Consider the following 14980-nt stretch of genomic DNA (forward strand, 5'->3'; position numbering starts at 1 on the left):
AAAGACTCATGCCATCGTACAAGTGAGCATCAAGGCCAAATTATACATGACACCCGGAGATCTGCAACTGATCTCTTAGCAGGAGCACTGTGCAAAAGGGATGCTGGGCCATTTTTGTGATCAAACTCCCCAGCTGCTTTTCTATCTGTGAGAAAGCGGGGGGGGGGGTTGATCACAAAGACAGAGAAAACCAAAAGCCTGCATTTACCCTAGGAGGGGAAAACAGCTGTGCAACTAACTTTGGCCCTCAATTTGGCCCTCAGATTGTGCAGACTCTTGTTATCACATGTGAATTTGGGGAAAAGAGAAGAGCAAGGTTTACTGATGAGAGAGCTTAATTTGCAATAACTGAAATTTAAACTGGGGATTAGTGCATTGTGCCCAGGCATGTAATCCACTGCATCTTGGTCCCAAGGCAATATAAACATTTTCACTGTGTTCCTATTCTTGAATGACCAGGTTTCTTTGCACATTTCTCCAAAGCAGTCCATGCAGCATTATCATCATTGTCTAAATTTGTTAAGTTTCCTAATGCCACAGCCTCTAGGCAATGCGCAATACAATTTTAAAGGGTTAGTGTACGGTTTAGAGCCCAAGATCATGTCAAGCTTTCAGCTACTGAACAGAGCCACCTTCCCCCATTGAATTACCAAGACATCTGTCTTGTATCCACTCCATCCAGCTTACAAGATGATTGAAATTGGGTAGTCAGTTTGCTTATTGCAGTTGCTTCCTAGAGTGCATACAGTCAAAGTGGTTCCTTGGCAAGAGTGTCTTCTGGCTTGCCCTTTGTAGCATTTTCTTGCAGGTATGGAAATATTTTTAGCCTCTGCTTCAGTGGTTATTTTACTGCAATTCACATGGCATCACTCTATATCAGAACAGCACCTAGACAAAAATCCTGGGCCAGTGGGGTGGGAGGACGAATAGTTTTTAGCAGCCCTTCATCCTCCAATTCTGAATCTGGATACCTGACTTTTCCTCCTTGGGCCATCTGGCTGGCTGTCACATCCGGCCACCCAGTGTGTGTCTGTTGGCTACAGCTGAACAAAACACACAGCTGCTTCAAGTATAACAGGAACAGCCGGCTGGACAGGAGCCTTTGAAGGGGAAACACAAAACAAGCCCCAAGCAGGAGAGATGGTGCTCATCACGTGATGCTGCTGCTCTAAACTTGGAATGACCTGGCTGTGGCCAGCTCCTACTTAGCAGATTGCTTCCCTGCAGATGGACAGGAAAGCACAGTCTAAAGCCTCAGGGAAGAGATAACGAGGAGCAGACTTTGGGGAGGGGTTAATCACACATTTAAAATTCTCTTACAGAGATCTTTGGAAGCAACAAGCAATACTGCTGAAGAAAATTCAAACCTATCTGCCTTTAGGTGGGTTGGATGGGTGGCCAAAGAATGTAGACAGCGGTTCACATACCAAGACAACTGTACATTTATAAAAGCAACTGCATGATCAGTTTTCAGTCACTGCCTTAGCAGCACTTGCTCCTGCAAGGCACTTTACTTGAAGCACTCTACTTGAAGGTTCCCCATTCCCACAAAACATGAGAGATGGGGCAGCTGGAGGTCTCAGCGAGGGAATGAGTTATCTTATTATTTTTTAGGAGATGGGAGATTAAGAACAGTATATCCATGCTATATTAAATTCACACCAATAGTTAGCATTTTTATAGTGTCTAGAGTTCAAAATGCTTCACATACATTATCTTGTTTTCATCCTTACAATAAGTTAGGCATTATTATCTCCTGAAATAAAAAGCCAGTGCCCCCCTTTCTCCCTTTAAGACAGGGGTGGGGAATCCTAAGGCCCTCCAGAAGCTCTTGGACTAAAACCCCTGTGACCCCTGATCATTGGCCGTGCTAGCTGGGGCTGATGGGAGTTGCAGCCCAACTGCATCTGGAAGGTCACACACTTTACACCTGTGCTTTAAGAGAACTTGTCTGTACCAAAAAAACTCTCCTATATCATTAACTAGAAAACAGCATCCATGGGAGATGCCTCTTCCCACCAACCCCGCTCCCCACATACCCCAGCAAGGAAAAATAAAATATTTGTCCCGTTCACACCTCTTGTCCTATCTCACTGGGCTGCTGGCAAATGCTAATGGCCAATTCCCCTTTCTCTAAATGATGAATCTCATGGATGCCAAGAAGAGCTGGCTTCCCTGATTGGTTTGTCTCCTTATCTGGCCAGCCCCCACCCCAAGTCTCCAGAGATAAGGAAAATAGTTTCCAACGTTCTTTATCTCTCCCTTTATCTGTTTTTTGCATGTCAGTTGAAGACATTTTATACATTACTCAATCTGGTTTAGCTATAGTACAGCTTATGTAGGGAATTTGTTCTTCTATTGTAACACAGCTTCCTATTTCTTCCACTGTCTTTACAAACAATCTGCTCTTTTAATTATAACGCTGGAGTTGCTGAAGTCTAGCTATGGAGCCCAACCTACTCACACTGCCTAGCTACAGTTCACCCACGCTCTAAGACTGTAAGGAGAGGCAAGAGGAAAGGAGAGACTGAGCCCTTGCCTGGCCAGACCAGGGGGCTTGAATCCTCTTCTCTCAGATTAATCCCCCACAACTCCAGGGACCTCCTAGCCTGGGAGCAAGGAGGAGAAATGGGAAGTCATGGCTACTTTGGCATAACATACAGAATGCTCCTCAACCCTCTCTTGTGAGAGATGTCAAGTGAGGCATGTGCCTGTCTGTCACTTCCCCATAAAGGGAATGGGTGCTGAGAGGCTTCCTACCCAGTGAGGCAATATTCATCCTGTCTATTAAAATAAGACCTTGTGAAGCACAGTGGTTAACTTCCAGGGCTTTCCCCAAAGAATCCCAGGAATTATTACTTGGTGAAGGCACTGAGAATTCTCTAAATCTCAATATCCTCCTCATCCACATGCACCCACACTCACACAACTATAGATCCCAAGGATTCCCTGGGGAAAACAGACTGCCGTTAAATTAGCCAAAATCCAAAGCATGGGCTGCTTCACCCAGTGTAAAAGAAGGGTCATTCCTATGTCCCGAAACAAATTGTCCATGAATGATAACACCTGCAGTAGGACATGCTCTTTGGTGAAGCACAGCTGGCCCACTAGAGCCTCCCTCTGGGAGAGGTTTTTGCATCAGTGGCCTACATGCTGGCCATATGGGGGGGGGCGGACCCTAAGGAATCCAGACTCTTCTACTCAGCTTCTAAGCTGGTGGCTGATTCAAGGACAATACTAGTTCCATCCTGTAGCACAAGGCATGCTGTTCTCTCCTGGTCCTTGCCCTGCCATGGACCCTAGTCTTCTTCATCCAAGGCACCCTTGCACCTTGCTTGCTCTCAGTTCATGCCAAACTACCAGCTCCACGGAGTACACATCAGAGACAGCCAACACGGTGCCCTCCAGATGCACCTGGACTCCAGCTCCCATCAGTCTAAGGCAGCATTGCAATGATCAGAGACAACTGGAGTCCATCACATAAGCTTTCCTTCCATACGCTCTTCATTGGTTATGTGGGTTAGTCTTGGGATACAGAGGATTCTTGTATAAATGCAAGAGGCTGGACCACATGATGACCAAAGCTGTCTATGCTTTCAATATTGTATTGTAATTAATATAAACAAACTGTTTTTCAGAACCAAACCCAGATATGCTGAAAACATTGCTAGGATAAGGTTGCCCTTTCAATTTTTCTGAGTAGATATTTCACAATTCCAGATATAGGAATATAGGAAGCTGCTTTATACTAAGTCAGATCATGGGTCCATCTAACTCAGTATTATCTACACTGACTGGCAGAGGCTCTCCAGGGTTTCAGGCAGTGGTCTCTCCCAGCTCAATTTGGAGCGAATGGAACTTGGGATCTTCCACATGCAAATCAGATGCTCTGTCCCTGAGCTGCAGCCCTTCCCCTTTCAACTTAAAGAATCAAATAAGGAAGGAAATGCTAGTCTCGCTTGAGAGGGAGGGAATAGATGTCACATTTAGCTTCTCTCACCTGTACAGCCAACGGGTCAGAGGGATCCACAGCTGCAGCACAGTTCGAGCCAGTATCAATCACAAGGTAACTGTAGTTATTGGACAAGACAGGGATGGGCAGGATCTTCACTCCTGGGATGACAGGGGCACACAGAGCAAGGAAGGGAGCAGCAAAGTCAGCACAACAGACTACAGCAGATGCCACCGTTTTTATGTTAGTACTGATTCTTAATGCTATCTTGTTAAATCACCCAAAGAATCTTGGAAATTGTAGTTTGTTAAAGGTGCTGGGAATTGTAGTTCTGTGCGGGATAAACTACAGTCCAGGATTCTTGGGGGGGGGAAACTGTGCTTTAAAGGTATGGTGTGTATGCAGCCTTTGAAATAAGGAGCAGGACTTTCTTCCAGGGTAGAAGGCAGAGCTTCCACACACACCTGAGCCTTGACACCTCTCATAAAAAAAGCATCTAATACTCTTAACGGTACTCTGAGAAGACACTCCCAGCAGGGGTTTGGAAGTTAGTTTGTTTTTAAAGCTTGTAAGCATAGTTTAGGACAGAATTCCTGTACCACCACCAAGCTCTAGCTCCCACCAGGGTGACAAAACTTCCCTCAGGGCTGTACTACATCAGACTGCTGGCAGAGATTCACAGGAGTGAATGCTCTTCCATACAAAGACATTCCCTCCACAAGGAAAACTAGCCTGTCAGGGAGAAGGGTTCAATCCTAGGCTTTCCTTGATTTACAGCCCAGGCATTGGTTTAAGGCCTCTGTGAGAACAAGGCCTACTAAGCTTCATGCTGGTTGCCACTGTTGTGAGGAGTCTGTTAAGAGGACTGTTTTATAGGGGGGAGGGTTAAAGAGGGGGGAATAAGTAGAGAACAAAAGGTGGCCCTAAATGCTTACTAGTTTCTTATACTGATAAGAGAAACCTCAGTGCAAATTACATTGAAAGTACAAACACAACACAAGATGAAGCAAAACAATCAGGAAAACAGTTCAAAACACTGGATGCTCTGGAGCAGGGGGTTGTGGTAACTAACAAACCAGCCCATTTAAGCAGCTGTGCAACAGAGGCATTTTTCTTCTTCTGAAGTAGTAGCAGGCAAAAAAATGAAATAAAAAATGCAAACAACCATATGCAGACACCAGCTTCATGCATGTCCAGCTCGCTTCAGAGCTCAAACTTGGAACAACTGAAACTGGACTATGTCCTTTGCAAGAGCTTATACAAAGGGAGATCTAGAGTTCTGCACATGTTTAAAAAAGAAAACCTAAACACAAAACAGAAAGGCCCAATTCTGCCAAATTTGGCTGGGGTGTCTAATTCCCTTGGGTCTTAAATGCCTGGATTTTATGAGGGTTGGGGGGGCATCTCAAGAAGCTGGTTTCTGTGACAGAATTTTGCACTCTGCAGGCATGACCCAGCAGGTGTTGCCTCCAACCATGAGTCACCTTGAAATTTAAGCAAAAACAATTCACCTCCAAGCAACGTATGTTCATCAGAAATGCAATGAAAAAGAGACTGGGCACCTACCACTGAATACCACAGGCTTGGGCACTGAGTGCCCCTGGGGATAACGTTCCCGTGCTTTCTTCACTTGACGCTTGTAGAACAGGTAGCCCAGGCGGGTGTGGGCATAGAGATTATATCTGAGGGACAGAAAGACCAATAGCAAGTCAAGCCTGAACACGTTCATGAACAAAGGCTTCTGGTATAGCATATTAACACCATTCCTTTCATCAAGATTGTGCTTAACCAAGCAGAGAGGTATTAGCTACTGTTGCCTGGATTCTATAACAAAACCAAGATAAATGTATACAAGGCTGTGGGGCACGGACTAAAACTCTGGGAATCTAGCACAGCACAGGCGCACCCCAGCACTTAGCTATCCAGTCACACTGGCAATGCTGTTTCAAAATAATGGATTGTATTTTGAATATGCCACGTCTCTCTCACACACACTGTTTTTTATTATTTTAAGTAATATTATTATACTATCTTATTGTGCACTTTTCACAAACTGTCATACTGAGTGGTTAATCTGTTCAACTGCTTTTCCCAATAGGTTTGCCCTCCTCCCCACCCCCAAAGTTTGAATGCCAATTGAACTGGTTTCATTTCAGCCAGTGCTTATTCCTGCAAAGTTGTTTTGAGTACAAAAATGTTACCCTTGGAGCAGGTATGGTGATATGGAAGAGTGCTTCTGAGCATGTGAAAAATGCCATTTCTTCCTTATTGTGTAAGATGGCTTCCATACATCTGGGATGAGTGAGCAGCAGTCTTTTTTATCAGAGGGAGTAGCTCTCAGGACATTTGGAACTACAACACGTTCTTTTAAAAAGCAGCTGGAACGATTCTTCAGGGGGAACTATGGGATTGTCAAGGCCCACAGCTCTTGTGAATTCTGTTTGGCTCTTCTGTGCAATACTGGGCCTCACATCACAGACAGGGCAGAGGGGAATACTGTCAAGGAATACCAAAGTCTGCTGACGTATGCAAGTAAGTTACGTGGAACTGAAAAGGGAAAGAAGACCCATCTAGACCCAAACCAATTTTTAAAGAATCCATACACCCCCAATTCCACATCTGTTCCTATATAATCAGATCAAACAAGTATTTTATAGAAAGATGTCAGAAAACTCAACTATACCAAACTACCTGCAACATATTTTTCTTTTTTGTTCTGGTGCATTTTCGTATGTTTGGAACGCAAGGAAGGTGTAGGGACAGGACCATCAGCTGATAGGCTGTTAGTATTCCCCTTTGAACCTGACAGATGTCAACCATCTGCTATCATTATGATGTCAGGTGATTGACAGATGTTTGTTGCTAACCACCTGTCAAAGTCTGCCCACAAAGGGTGGGGGAATTAGGGATCCTACCCACCAACCAGAACATTCCCCACCCCTTGTTTAAGCAAGTGATGAAATTGACAAAAAATTCCATCTTGCTGATCTAGTTCCTGATCAACATAAAATATGTTCGAAGAATCTCTCACTCACTCACCCACCCTCCTTGTTGGCCATCTCATCTCTTTTTCACACAAAGTAGCTATTAACTTTATCCCAAAATGTTAAGTACGCTGGGAAACGTAGAAATTAGGATGTACGATGGAATTTAGCAATTCTATTTCACAACAGAAGGAAGGGGGAAATTAGCAGGCCCAATGTTCAATTAAGATACAAAATAAACTCAAGATTGCTTTGACAATGCATATATAACCCTAAATTCTTACTTTATTATTTTCAAAGTACTATATTGCTTTATATGGCTATGTTTTGATCCAACGTTTCCAGTACTGTTATCTCTGAAACCTTTCTCCCCTCCCACTCTCTTGACAGCCGTTCATTGGATACAACCTGAAGAAATTGAGGACTTTGGTAAACTTATTATTATTTATTTATTCTCCTCCCTGCCTTGTTTGCTCGCATGTTGCTGGGGAGGACAAAGAGCGAGCGTCCTCTTCCATGTTGCTGCCGGCACCATGAGGGAGAGGCTCCAAGGCCAAGCCGGCGTTTCCTTGATGGCAGCTGCAGCAGTGGCCCCCACCTGCTCGCTGCATAATGGGTTGCTGCACAACAGCTTCCACAGGCTGCCCAGCAATGGAGAAGCTCCCCACCCGCTGCTCTTCCGACAAGACCCGACTCTGCCCAGCTAGGGCTCCCCGACGCGCCGGAGGATGGACTCCGGCAGAAAAAACAGGCCACATGCTGCCGGGGAGTTGTGCGTCCAGCCCGAGAGGAACTTACGGTGGCACCCACCGCCCCGGAAGAGCTGCAAGACCCACCGCCCTGTTTTCACTTTACCAGCAGCATCGTCGTCCTGGGCCAGGGCATGCAGACAGAGACCCCCAGAGTTAAGCTGCAGTACTCCTGGCCTAAGCCGCAGGCCGCCGAAGTTTCGGACTAGCGTACCGCCTCTTGAAATAGCTGTAAGTTTAGGCAAGATGCAATGCCTTTCCTGGATACTTTTTCTTAATTAATGTTATTTGCTATTTAATTTAATTTTTTGTACAATGTATTGCTTTATTGATGTATTTTTATATTTGTGCTTACTTTTTCAGTAAGCCACTTTGAGGGCCGTTTGGCCGAAAGGCAGGGTATAAATAGACATTAACATAACATAACATCTTCTATATGGAAATAATTTGCTTTTAATGGAGGACTGTACATCTGTAAAACCAACTGACTCATGTCAGTTACAATTTTGAGTCTGTGGGCTTTATGACTGATTATTTATTTATTTATTTGATTTATATCCTGCCCTTCCTACCAGTAAGAGCCCAGGGCAGCAAATTATTATTATGTCCCCCCCCCGTTCATTAGCAGCTCAGTGAGCAAACGTGAATCATGATTAGATCTTCAAACAGAATAGCAAGTTTTGGTAGGAAATGGCTCAAAATGTGAGGCAAACACATATGCAACACCCAAACTCAATAAAGAAACTATAGTAGAGCCATTTTCCAAGCCAGTCCCAGCCAGGCCAAAAGTGAAGAATGACCAGAAGGAGACAGATTTCAGCTGATTGAAACATCAGACTAAGCCACCTACACAATATATGAACTGGAAATCATTTCAGTGTTGTCAAAAAGAGTAATTACACACACACATACTCTCAAAACTAGTATTAGTCTTCCTCTTTGATAGCAAATTGGCAAAACTCTGCAGGAAAGGTACACTGAAACACTGGAGAAAGGCAGAGCACAGCCTTCTACAAACTGGTTTAGACAAAAAAAGAGTATACATGTCATACGTTTAAAGCACATTTCTTCCCCCTCCCCCCCAAAAAATAATCCTGGGAACTGTTAAGAATGCTGGAAACTGTAGCTCTGTAAGGGGTAAACTACAGTTCCCCAAACTCTTGGGGGAGGGACGATTTAAGCATATGGTGTGTAGCCAGAGAAAGAAGGAAGTGGTCCAGAATATGTTTGTTTGTTCATTATTTGATTTATATTCTGCCCTTCCTCCCAGCAGAAGTCCAGGGTGGCAAACAGAAGCGCTAAAAACACTTTATAACATCATAAAAACAGGCCTTAAAATACATTAAAACAAAACAACTTTAAAAACATTTCTAAAAAAAGCTTTAGAATATCTTTTTAAAAAGGGTTAAAAACATTATTTAAAAAACATATTAACAAGCAATTCTAACACAGACACAGACTGGGATAGGTCTCAGCTTGAAAGGCTTGTTGAAAGAGGAGAGTGTTCAAAAGGCGCCGAAAAGGTAGCAGAGATGGCACCTGCCTAATATTCAAGGGGAGGGAATTGCACAGGGTAGCTGCTGCCACACTAAAGATCCGTTTCCTATATTGTGCTGAACGAACCTCCTGATAAGATGGTATCTGCAAGAGGCCCTCACCTGCAGAGCGCAGTGATCGACTGGTATATAAGGGGTAAGGCGGTCTTTCAGGTATCCTGGTCCCGAGCTGTACACCAAAACTAGAACCTTAAATTTGGCCCGGTAGAAAATGGGCAGCCAGTGCAATTCTTTCAGCAGCAGGGTGACATGTTGGCAATACCCTGCCCCAGTGAGCAGTCTCGCCGCTGCATTTTGCAGCTTCCGGACCAACCTCAAGGGCAGCTCCACATAGAGAGCGCATTACAGTAATCCAGCCTGGAGATTAACAGTCCGTGGACAACAGTGTTTAGACTATCCCGGTCCAGAAACAGCCGCAGCTGTCTTACCGGCCGAAGCTGGTAAAAGGCACTCCTAGCCGCTGAGGTCACCTGGGCCTCTAACGAGAAAGATGGATCCAGGAGCACCCTTAGACTACGGACCTGCTCTTTCAGAGGGAGTACGACCCCATCCAAAGCAGGCAACTGACCAATTATCTGAACTCTGGAACCACCAACCCACAGCGTCTCCGTCTTGCTAGAGTTCAGACTCGGTTTACTGGTCCTCATCCAGCCCACCACTGAGTCCAGGCAATGGTCCAGGGCTTGCACGGCCTCTCCTGATTCAGATGTTACAGAGAAATAGAGCTGGGTATCATCAGCATACTGCTGACATCTCACCCCAAATCTCCTGATGACTGCTCCCAAGGGCTTCATATAGATGTTAAACAGCTTGGGGGACAAGACGGTACCCTGCGGCACCCCACAGCCCAACTGCCAGGGGGCCGAAAGACAGTCACCCAATGCTATTCTCTGAGAGCAACCCTGGAGATAGGATTGGAACCACTGTAAAACAGTGCCTCCAATACCCAGCTCACCATGGTCAATGGTATCAAAAGCCACTGAGAGATAAAGTAAGTATAACAGGGTCGCACTCCCCGTCCTTCTCCCGATAAAGGTCATCCATCAGGGCAACCGAGGTCAATTCAGTCCCATAACCAGGCCTGAACCCAGACTGGGATGGGTCAAGATAATCTGTTTCATCCAAGAGTACTTGGGCAAATTGCAGTAACACTGGCTGGGGCTGATGGGAGCTGTAGTTCACAACATCTAGAGAGCACCAGGTTGCTGAAGGCTACAATAAAAGAGGCAGCTTTGCTAGTATTCACTACTTCTTTTGGACTGCCTTCAAGTCGATCCCGACTTATGGCAACCCTATGAATAGGGTTTTCATGGTAAGCGGTATTCAGAGGAGGTTTACCATTGCCTTCCGCTGAGGCCGAGAGGCAGTGACTGACCCAAGGTCATCCAGTGAGCTTCATGGCTGTGTGGGGATTCAAACCCTGGTCTCCCAGGTTGTAGTCCAACACTCTAACCACTACGCCACACTGGCTCACTACTTCTTTTACTTGTCTGTATAAAGAGGCTCCACAACTGTGCTAGAGAGGTACGAGGGAGCTCTAAAAGATTTAAACCTATGCCTTTAAAAAAAGACACACAAAATGTCATCAATGTTGGAGTATTGTTCCTCTTTAGTGATATCACAATCACTATCCAATAGATCTGCATGACAGTCACACAGCCACCTTACATAACACTCAAAGAGTCAGAACAGAAGTGTTAACAGAGTGGAAGATAGTCAGACGAGACAGAGCATTTTCTCTACAACATCATACTGCAGCTTTAGTTCCCTAGGCTCACATTAAGCCCTTAATTCATTTTAGGCATCTACTTGAGTGGTTCAAACCCTTCAAGTAAAGAGTTCCAGCAATGCAATGTTTCCCTTTGCATGGTACCCACAACACAAAAGTGAAATCATAATTGCTCTTCACACTGCATTTTCCCCAGTATCTCAGATTCCTGGAAATTTATTCATAAATGACTCCCAACTCCTAACGGTCCCCTGTCAACACATCAGCTGCCAAAGGAACTGGGGTCATGCTAGTGTCTTCCCTAGTGACTTATGGTAAATACAGCAAGAGGCAGCTGGCTGCAGTTCATGATTACGGTGAGCAGAGCTGAGGACAGAAGCAAAAGCAGAGCAGCACTGTGAGCGTTGGTAGAGATGAATGTGGGTTGATCCAGCAGAGACTCTCCTTGGATTAAAATGTCAGATCCTATAGCTGAAATCTACTTCAGCATTAGCCACCAGTCCTTTTTGCCAACAAAGAAAAGCCAAGCGCTTGACTGGTCAATGACATTCTTTAGCATATCAGCTGAGCGCACCAGCAAAGGCCATTCAATCAGTATTGCATACAGTGTGTTACACACAACACCACATTTCTTCAGTCGCTTTATCTCAGAAAATAAAGCCTTATGGAATTTTACATTCACAGAAGTTTGAAATCCAGCCAGCTTCCCCCAGAGTAGTTTCCTGGAAGACAGACCAGTCTTCAAGCTGTGTCCACAGTAACTTCCTCCAGCAAATTGGTCTGAGAACACAGACTCTCCATGTACTGTCAACTATTGTTTAGGATGAGCTAATCCCAACCAAACGGTGACCCTTGCATGCCTTCAGTCCAGATCAAGAACGACCATGTAGATCAGGGTGGGGAATTTCCCACCCACAGGCCAAACTTGGCCCACTAGGCCTCATCATTTGGTCCATGAAGCAATTTTGGGCAAGCCATGCCTGCCCACCTGCCACCATACATACTGTTTTGAAGCCCTTTTGTTTTGTTTTTTCAATAATTTTTATTCAGATTTTCATAAAACATACAAGACAAAATCATAAAACATTCAAAGACAAAAAACAAAATCAAAAATAGTTAAACAAAAAGAAAAAAACAAAAAAAAAAAAACAAAAATAAAAAATAAAGAGTAAAATATTGACTTCCCATTTGTCAAAGATCAAATCAGTTATAAGTCTATAATATATAACAATCCTGTCTCTTAAGTCATATTATAAAATCACTTTCCTCCAGTAGTTATCTTACTTAATCATCAAATCTCATAAACATTACTTTATTCTTTCCACAAAAAGTCAAAGAGAGGTTTCAATTCTTTAAGAAATATATCTATCAATTTTTTTTTCCAGATAAGCATATCGATTAATCCATCTCATTACTAATTATGATAATCTTATTGTCATAACCATAGTCAAAATAAACATTTCAATTAATCCATCACATCAGAATCTGTTAGGTTCAGTAATTTCAGTAGCCATTGTTCTATTATCCCTATTAGTTCCATTTTCCATCTTCCATCTTCAGTAGTCTTGTTAAGTCCAGTAATTTCAGTATCCAATCTTCCATTATCAGTATTCCATAATAATCTTGCTGTCAAAGCCATAGTCATATAGTAAGAGTCTGATGGGAATTACCTCTATCCCAAATATTTTCTTGCCATCCATTCTGAATAGGTTGCTGAAATACAGCTGTAAAATCATATCTCTGTTCTTTTTTTCAAAATACACTGGGTCATCTCTTGAAAGTTTTTCCATTGTCACATGGCTGCAGTTAATTCCATAGATTTTCTCTATATTGGGCTCCATCACATCATTCCAGTCCAGAAGATTATCCATGCCATTGATAACTTTATCTCTAGAATCTTCATTAATTTCTTCAGAGATAACATTGAGTTCCAAACAATAGATTTTATTTCTAAAGTCCATAGACTCCAAATCTTGTTCCTGTTCCACGTTTGTTCCAATCTCCGGGATCTCCTCTCTCACAGGGACCCCTGTTCCAGTCTCCAGGGTCTCCTCTCTCACAGGGACCCCTGTTCCAGTCTCCAGGGTCTCCTCTCTCACAAGGACCCCTATGTCTTTAATCTCCTGTGTCTCCAAACAATAGATTTTGTTTCTAAAGTCCATAGACTCCAAATCTTTTTCCTGTTCCACGTTTGTTCCAATCTCCGGGGTCTCCTCTCTCACAGGGACCCCTTCCAGGGTCACCTCTCTCACAGGGACCCCTATATCTTTAATCTCCTGCTTCATTTTACTCAATTCAACTTTCAGCTCCTTACAACCCTGTCGCAGGTTTTGTTTCGTTATCTCAATCTCATCCATTATTTTCTGAAACATAGTTATTTCCAGCTTCTCAGCCACTTTCTTAATTGCCATTTTAAAAGAAAAATATAGGAAAACCACTTCTTATTTCAGCAACAATTGGGTTAATACTCCAAACTTGGTGACATCACAGTATAAACAGAGCAGACAGCCTTATCTCTCCATGCTTAAGTAAACAAAATGCAGTTCCCAGGATCGAAACAATTAATGGCGGTCGTCAGGAAACAGATTCGTCAAAATAAAATAGACCAAAAAGAGAGTAGTCTCAGACAATATAATATTCTTCAAAATAAAAATCTGGAATAGAAATCCCTCTTCTGTGTATATCTTTAGAATGCAAATCCAGGACAGCTTTTTGCAACAAAAACAGAGATAAGCTATTAATTAGTGAGTAGCAGAGAGAAGTTATGGCTCCCCAGTGAGATGTCAAAAACCGATCAATCTGGCAAATCTCTTTTAAACAGCAACAATTTAAGTCAAGTAAAAGAAAAATATAGAAAGAAGGGTGCTTGCCTGTTAGTGCGTTCTCTCTTAGAAGATAAGATGAACGTTCGCTTTATCAGATAGAGCTTGTTGTTGAAAATCCGTCCCACCTTCGTCGGCTGGACCTCGTCCCATAAATTAATGAGATCTGGTCGTCCCAACAAAAATAGGCTTTGAGGTTAATCTCTTCGTTTCTCCCTACCCGGGAGAAGTTTAATCAGTCAAAAAAAAAAAAAATCTGACTGATATATCTGAATAAGCTTCTTTTGAGGCAGGAGCCCGTCTCAAAAGCAGGCACAGGCTAAGTCACCCTTCCCGGAAGTCCGTTTTGAAGCCCTTTTGCAAGCAACCCCACTTTGCTCTTTGAACCTCTGGTTTTTGGAACTTTAAAACAACCAGCGTAGGCTGTTTGCAAAAAGGTTTTCAAACAGCCCCACACTGCATTTTGAAGTCCTCACAGTCGGGGCTTCAAAGCAGAGCATCAACTGGTGTCATAGCAATGCCAGATGACTGACAGGTAGGCGGTCCTCACTATCAAATTTGGCCCAGCAGGGGTGGAAAGAAGGTCCCCACCTTCATCTAGCTCTTCAAACTAACTTTGCCAACAGCAGAAATATAAGAAATCAGCAAGGGTTAGATGACTGCAAAATAAAAAACATAGGTCCTTAGGGCAAAGTCACAGAAACATAAAAAGCTGCTTTATTCTGTGTCAGACCATTGGTCCATCTAGCTTAGCATTGTTGGTGGCCTCAACAAGGCACCATTCAGATGTTTTGGATGACAACTGCCATCATAATCAGGGGAAATTGGAGTTGTATTCCAAAATATCTGGAGGGCACCAGGCTGGGGAAGGCTAGTCTGCACTGACAGACAAGGTGCTCTCTAGGATTTCTAATGGAATCTTTCCCAGCCCTGTCTGGAGATGTCAAGGACTAACACTGGGATTTCTGAATGCAATGCATATGCTCCACCACTGAGCCATAGCCCTTCCCTGATCATACTTACTCAGCAAGCATGAACCCACCAGTTTATCCAATTCTAAATGTTCTGAGAAATACTACTAATCCTTAGCATGCAGATAAGGAAGGAAGAATTGCCCTGCTGAATAAGAGGCCATCTTCCTAGTCCCAGCAAGGTGCAGCCAGACGTCTCCAAAAAGCACACGGACAA

At 43.7% G+C, this 14980-nt stretch overlaps 2 protein-coding genes across 3 annotated transcripts in view; one reads left to right on the plus strand and one right to left on the minus strand.

Moving 5' to 3' along the window:
• LOC133376678 (probable hydrolase PNKD) overlaps positions 1 to 14980 on the minus strand; it is a 55142-nt gene that overhangs the window by 14510 nt on the left and 25652 nt on the right. The window contains exons 2-3 of the mRNA XM_061609280.1: positions 5519 to 5634; positions 4001 to 4113 (exon numbers count right to left, since the gene is read on the minus strand). Coding sequence (XP_061465264.1) covers positions 4001 to 4113; positions 5519 to 5634 — 229 coding nt within the window. The remainder of the gene's footprint in view (positions 1 to 4000; positions 4114 to 5518; positions 5635 to 14980) is intronic.
• CATIP (ciliogenesis associated TTC17 interacting protein) overlaps positions 7429 to 14980 on the plus strand; it is an 85125-nt gene continuing 77573 nt past the window's right edge. For both annotated transcript variants that reach the window (XM_061609274.1, XM_061609275.1), the window contains exon 1: positions 7429 to 7916. In XM_061609274.1, coding sequence (XP_061465258.1) covers positions 7665 to 7916 — 252 coding nt within the window. In that variant the 5' untranslated portion in view covers positions 7429 to 7664. The remainder of the gene's footprint in view (positions 7917 to 14980) is intronic.

The sequence above is a fragment of the Rhineura floridana genome, chromosome 2 (assembly GCF_030035675.1).
Source record: "Rhineura floridana isolate rRhiFlo1 chromosome 2, rRhiFlo1.hap2, whole genome shotgun sequence".
Taxonomy (NCBI): Eukaryota; Metazoa; Chordata; class Lepidosauria; order Squamata; family Rhineuridae; genus Rhineura; species Rhineura floridana.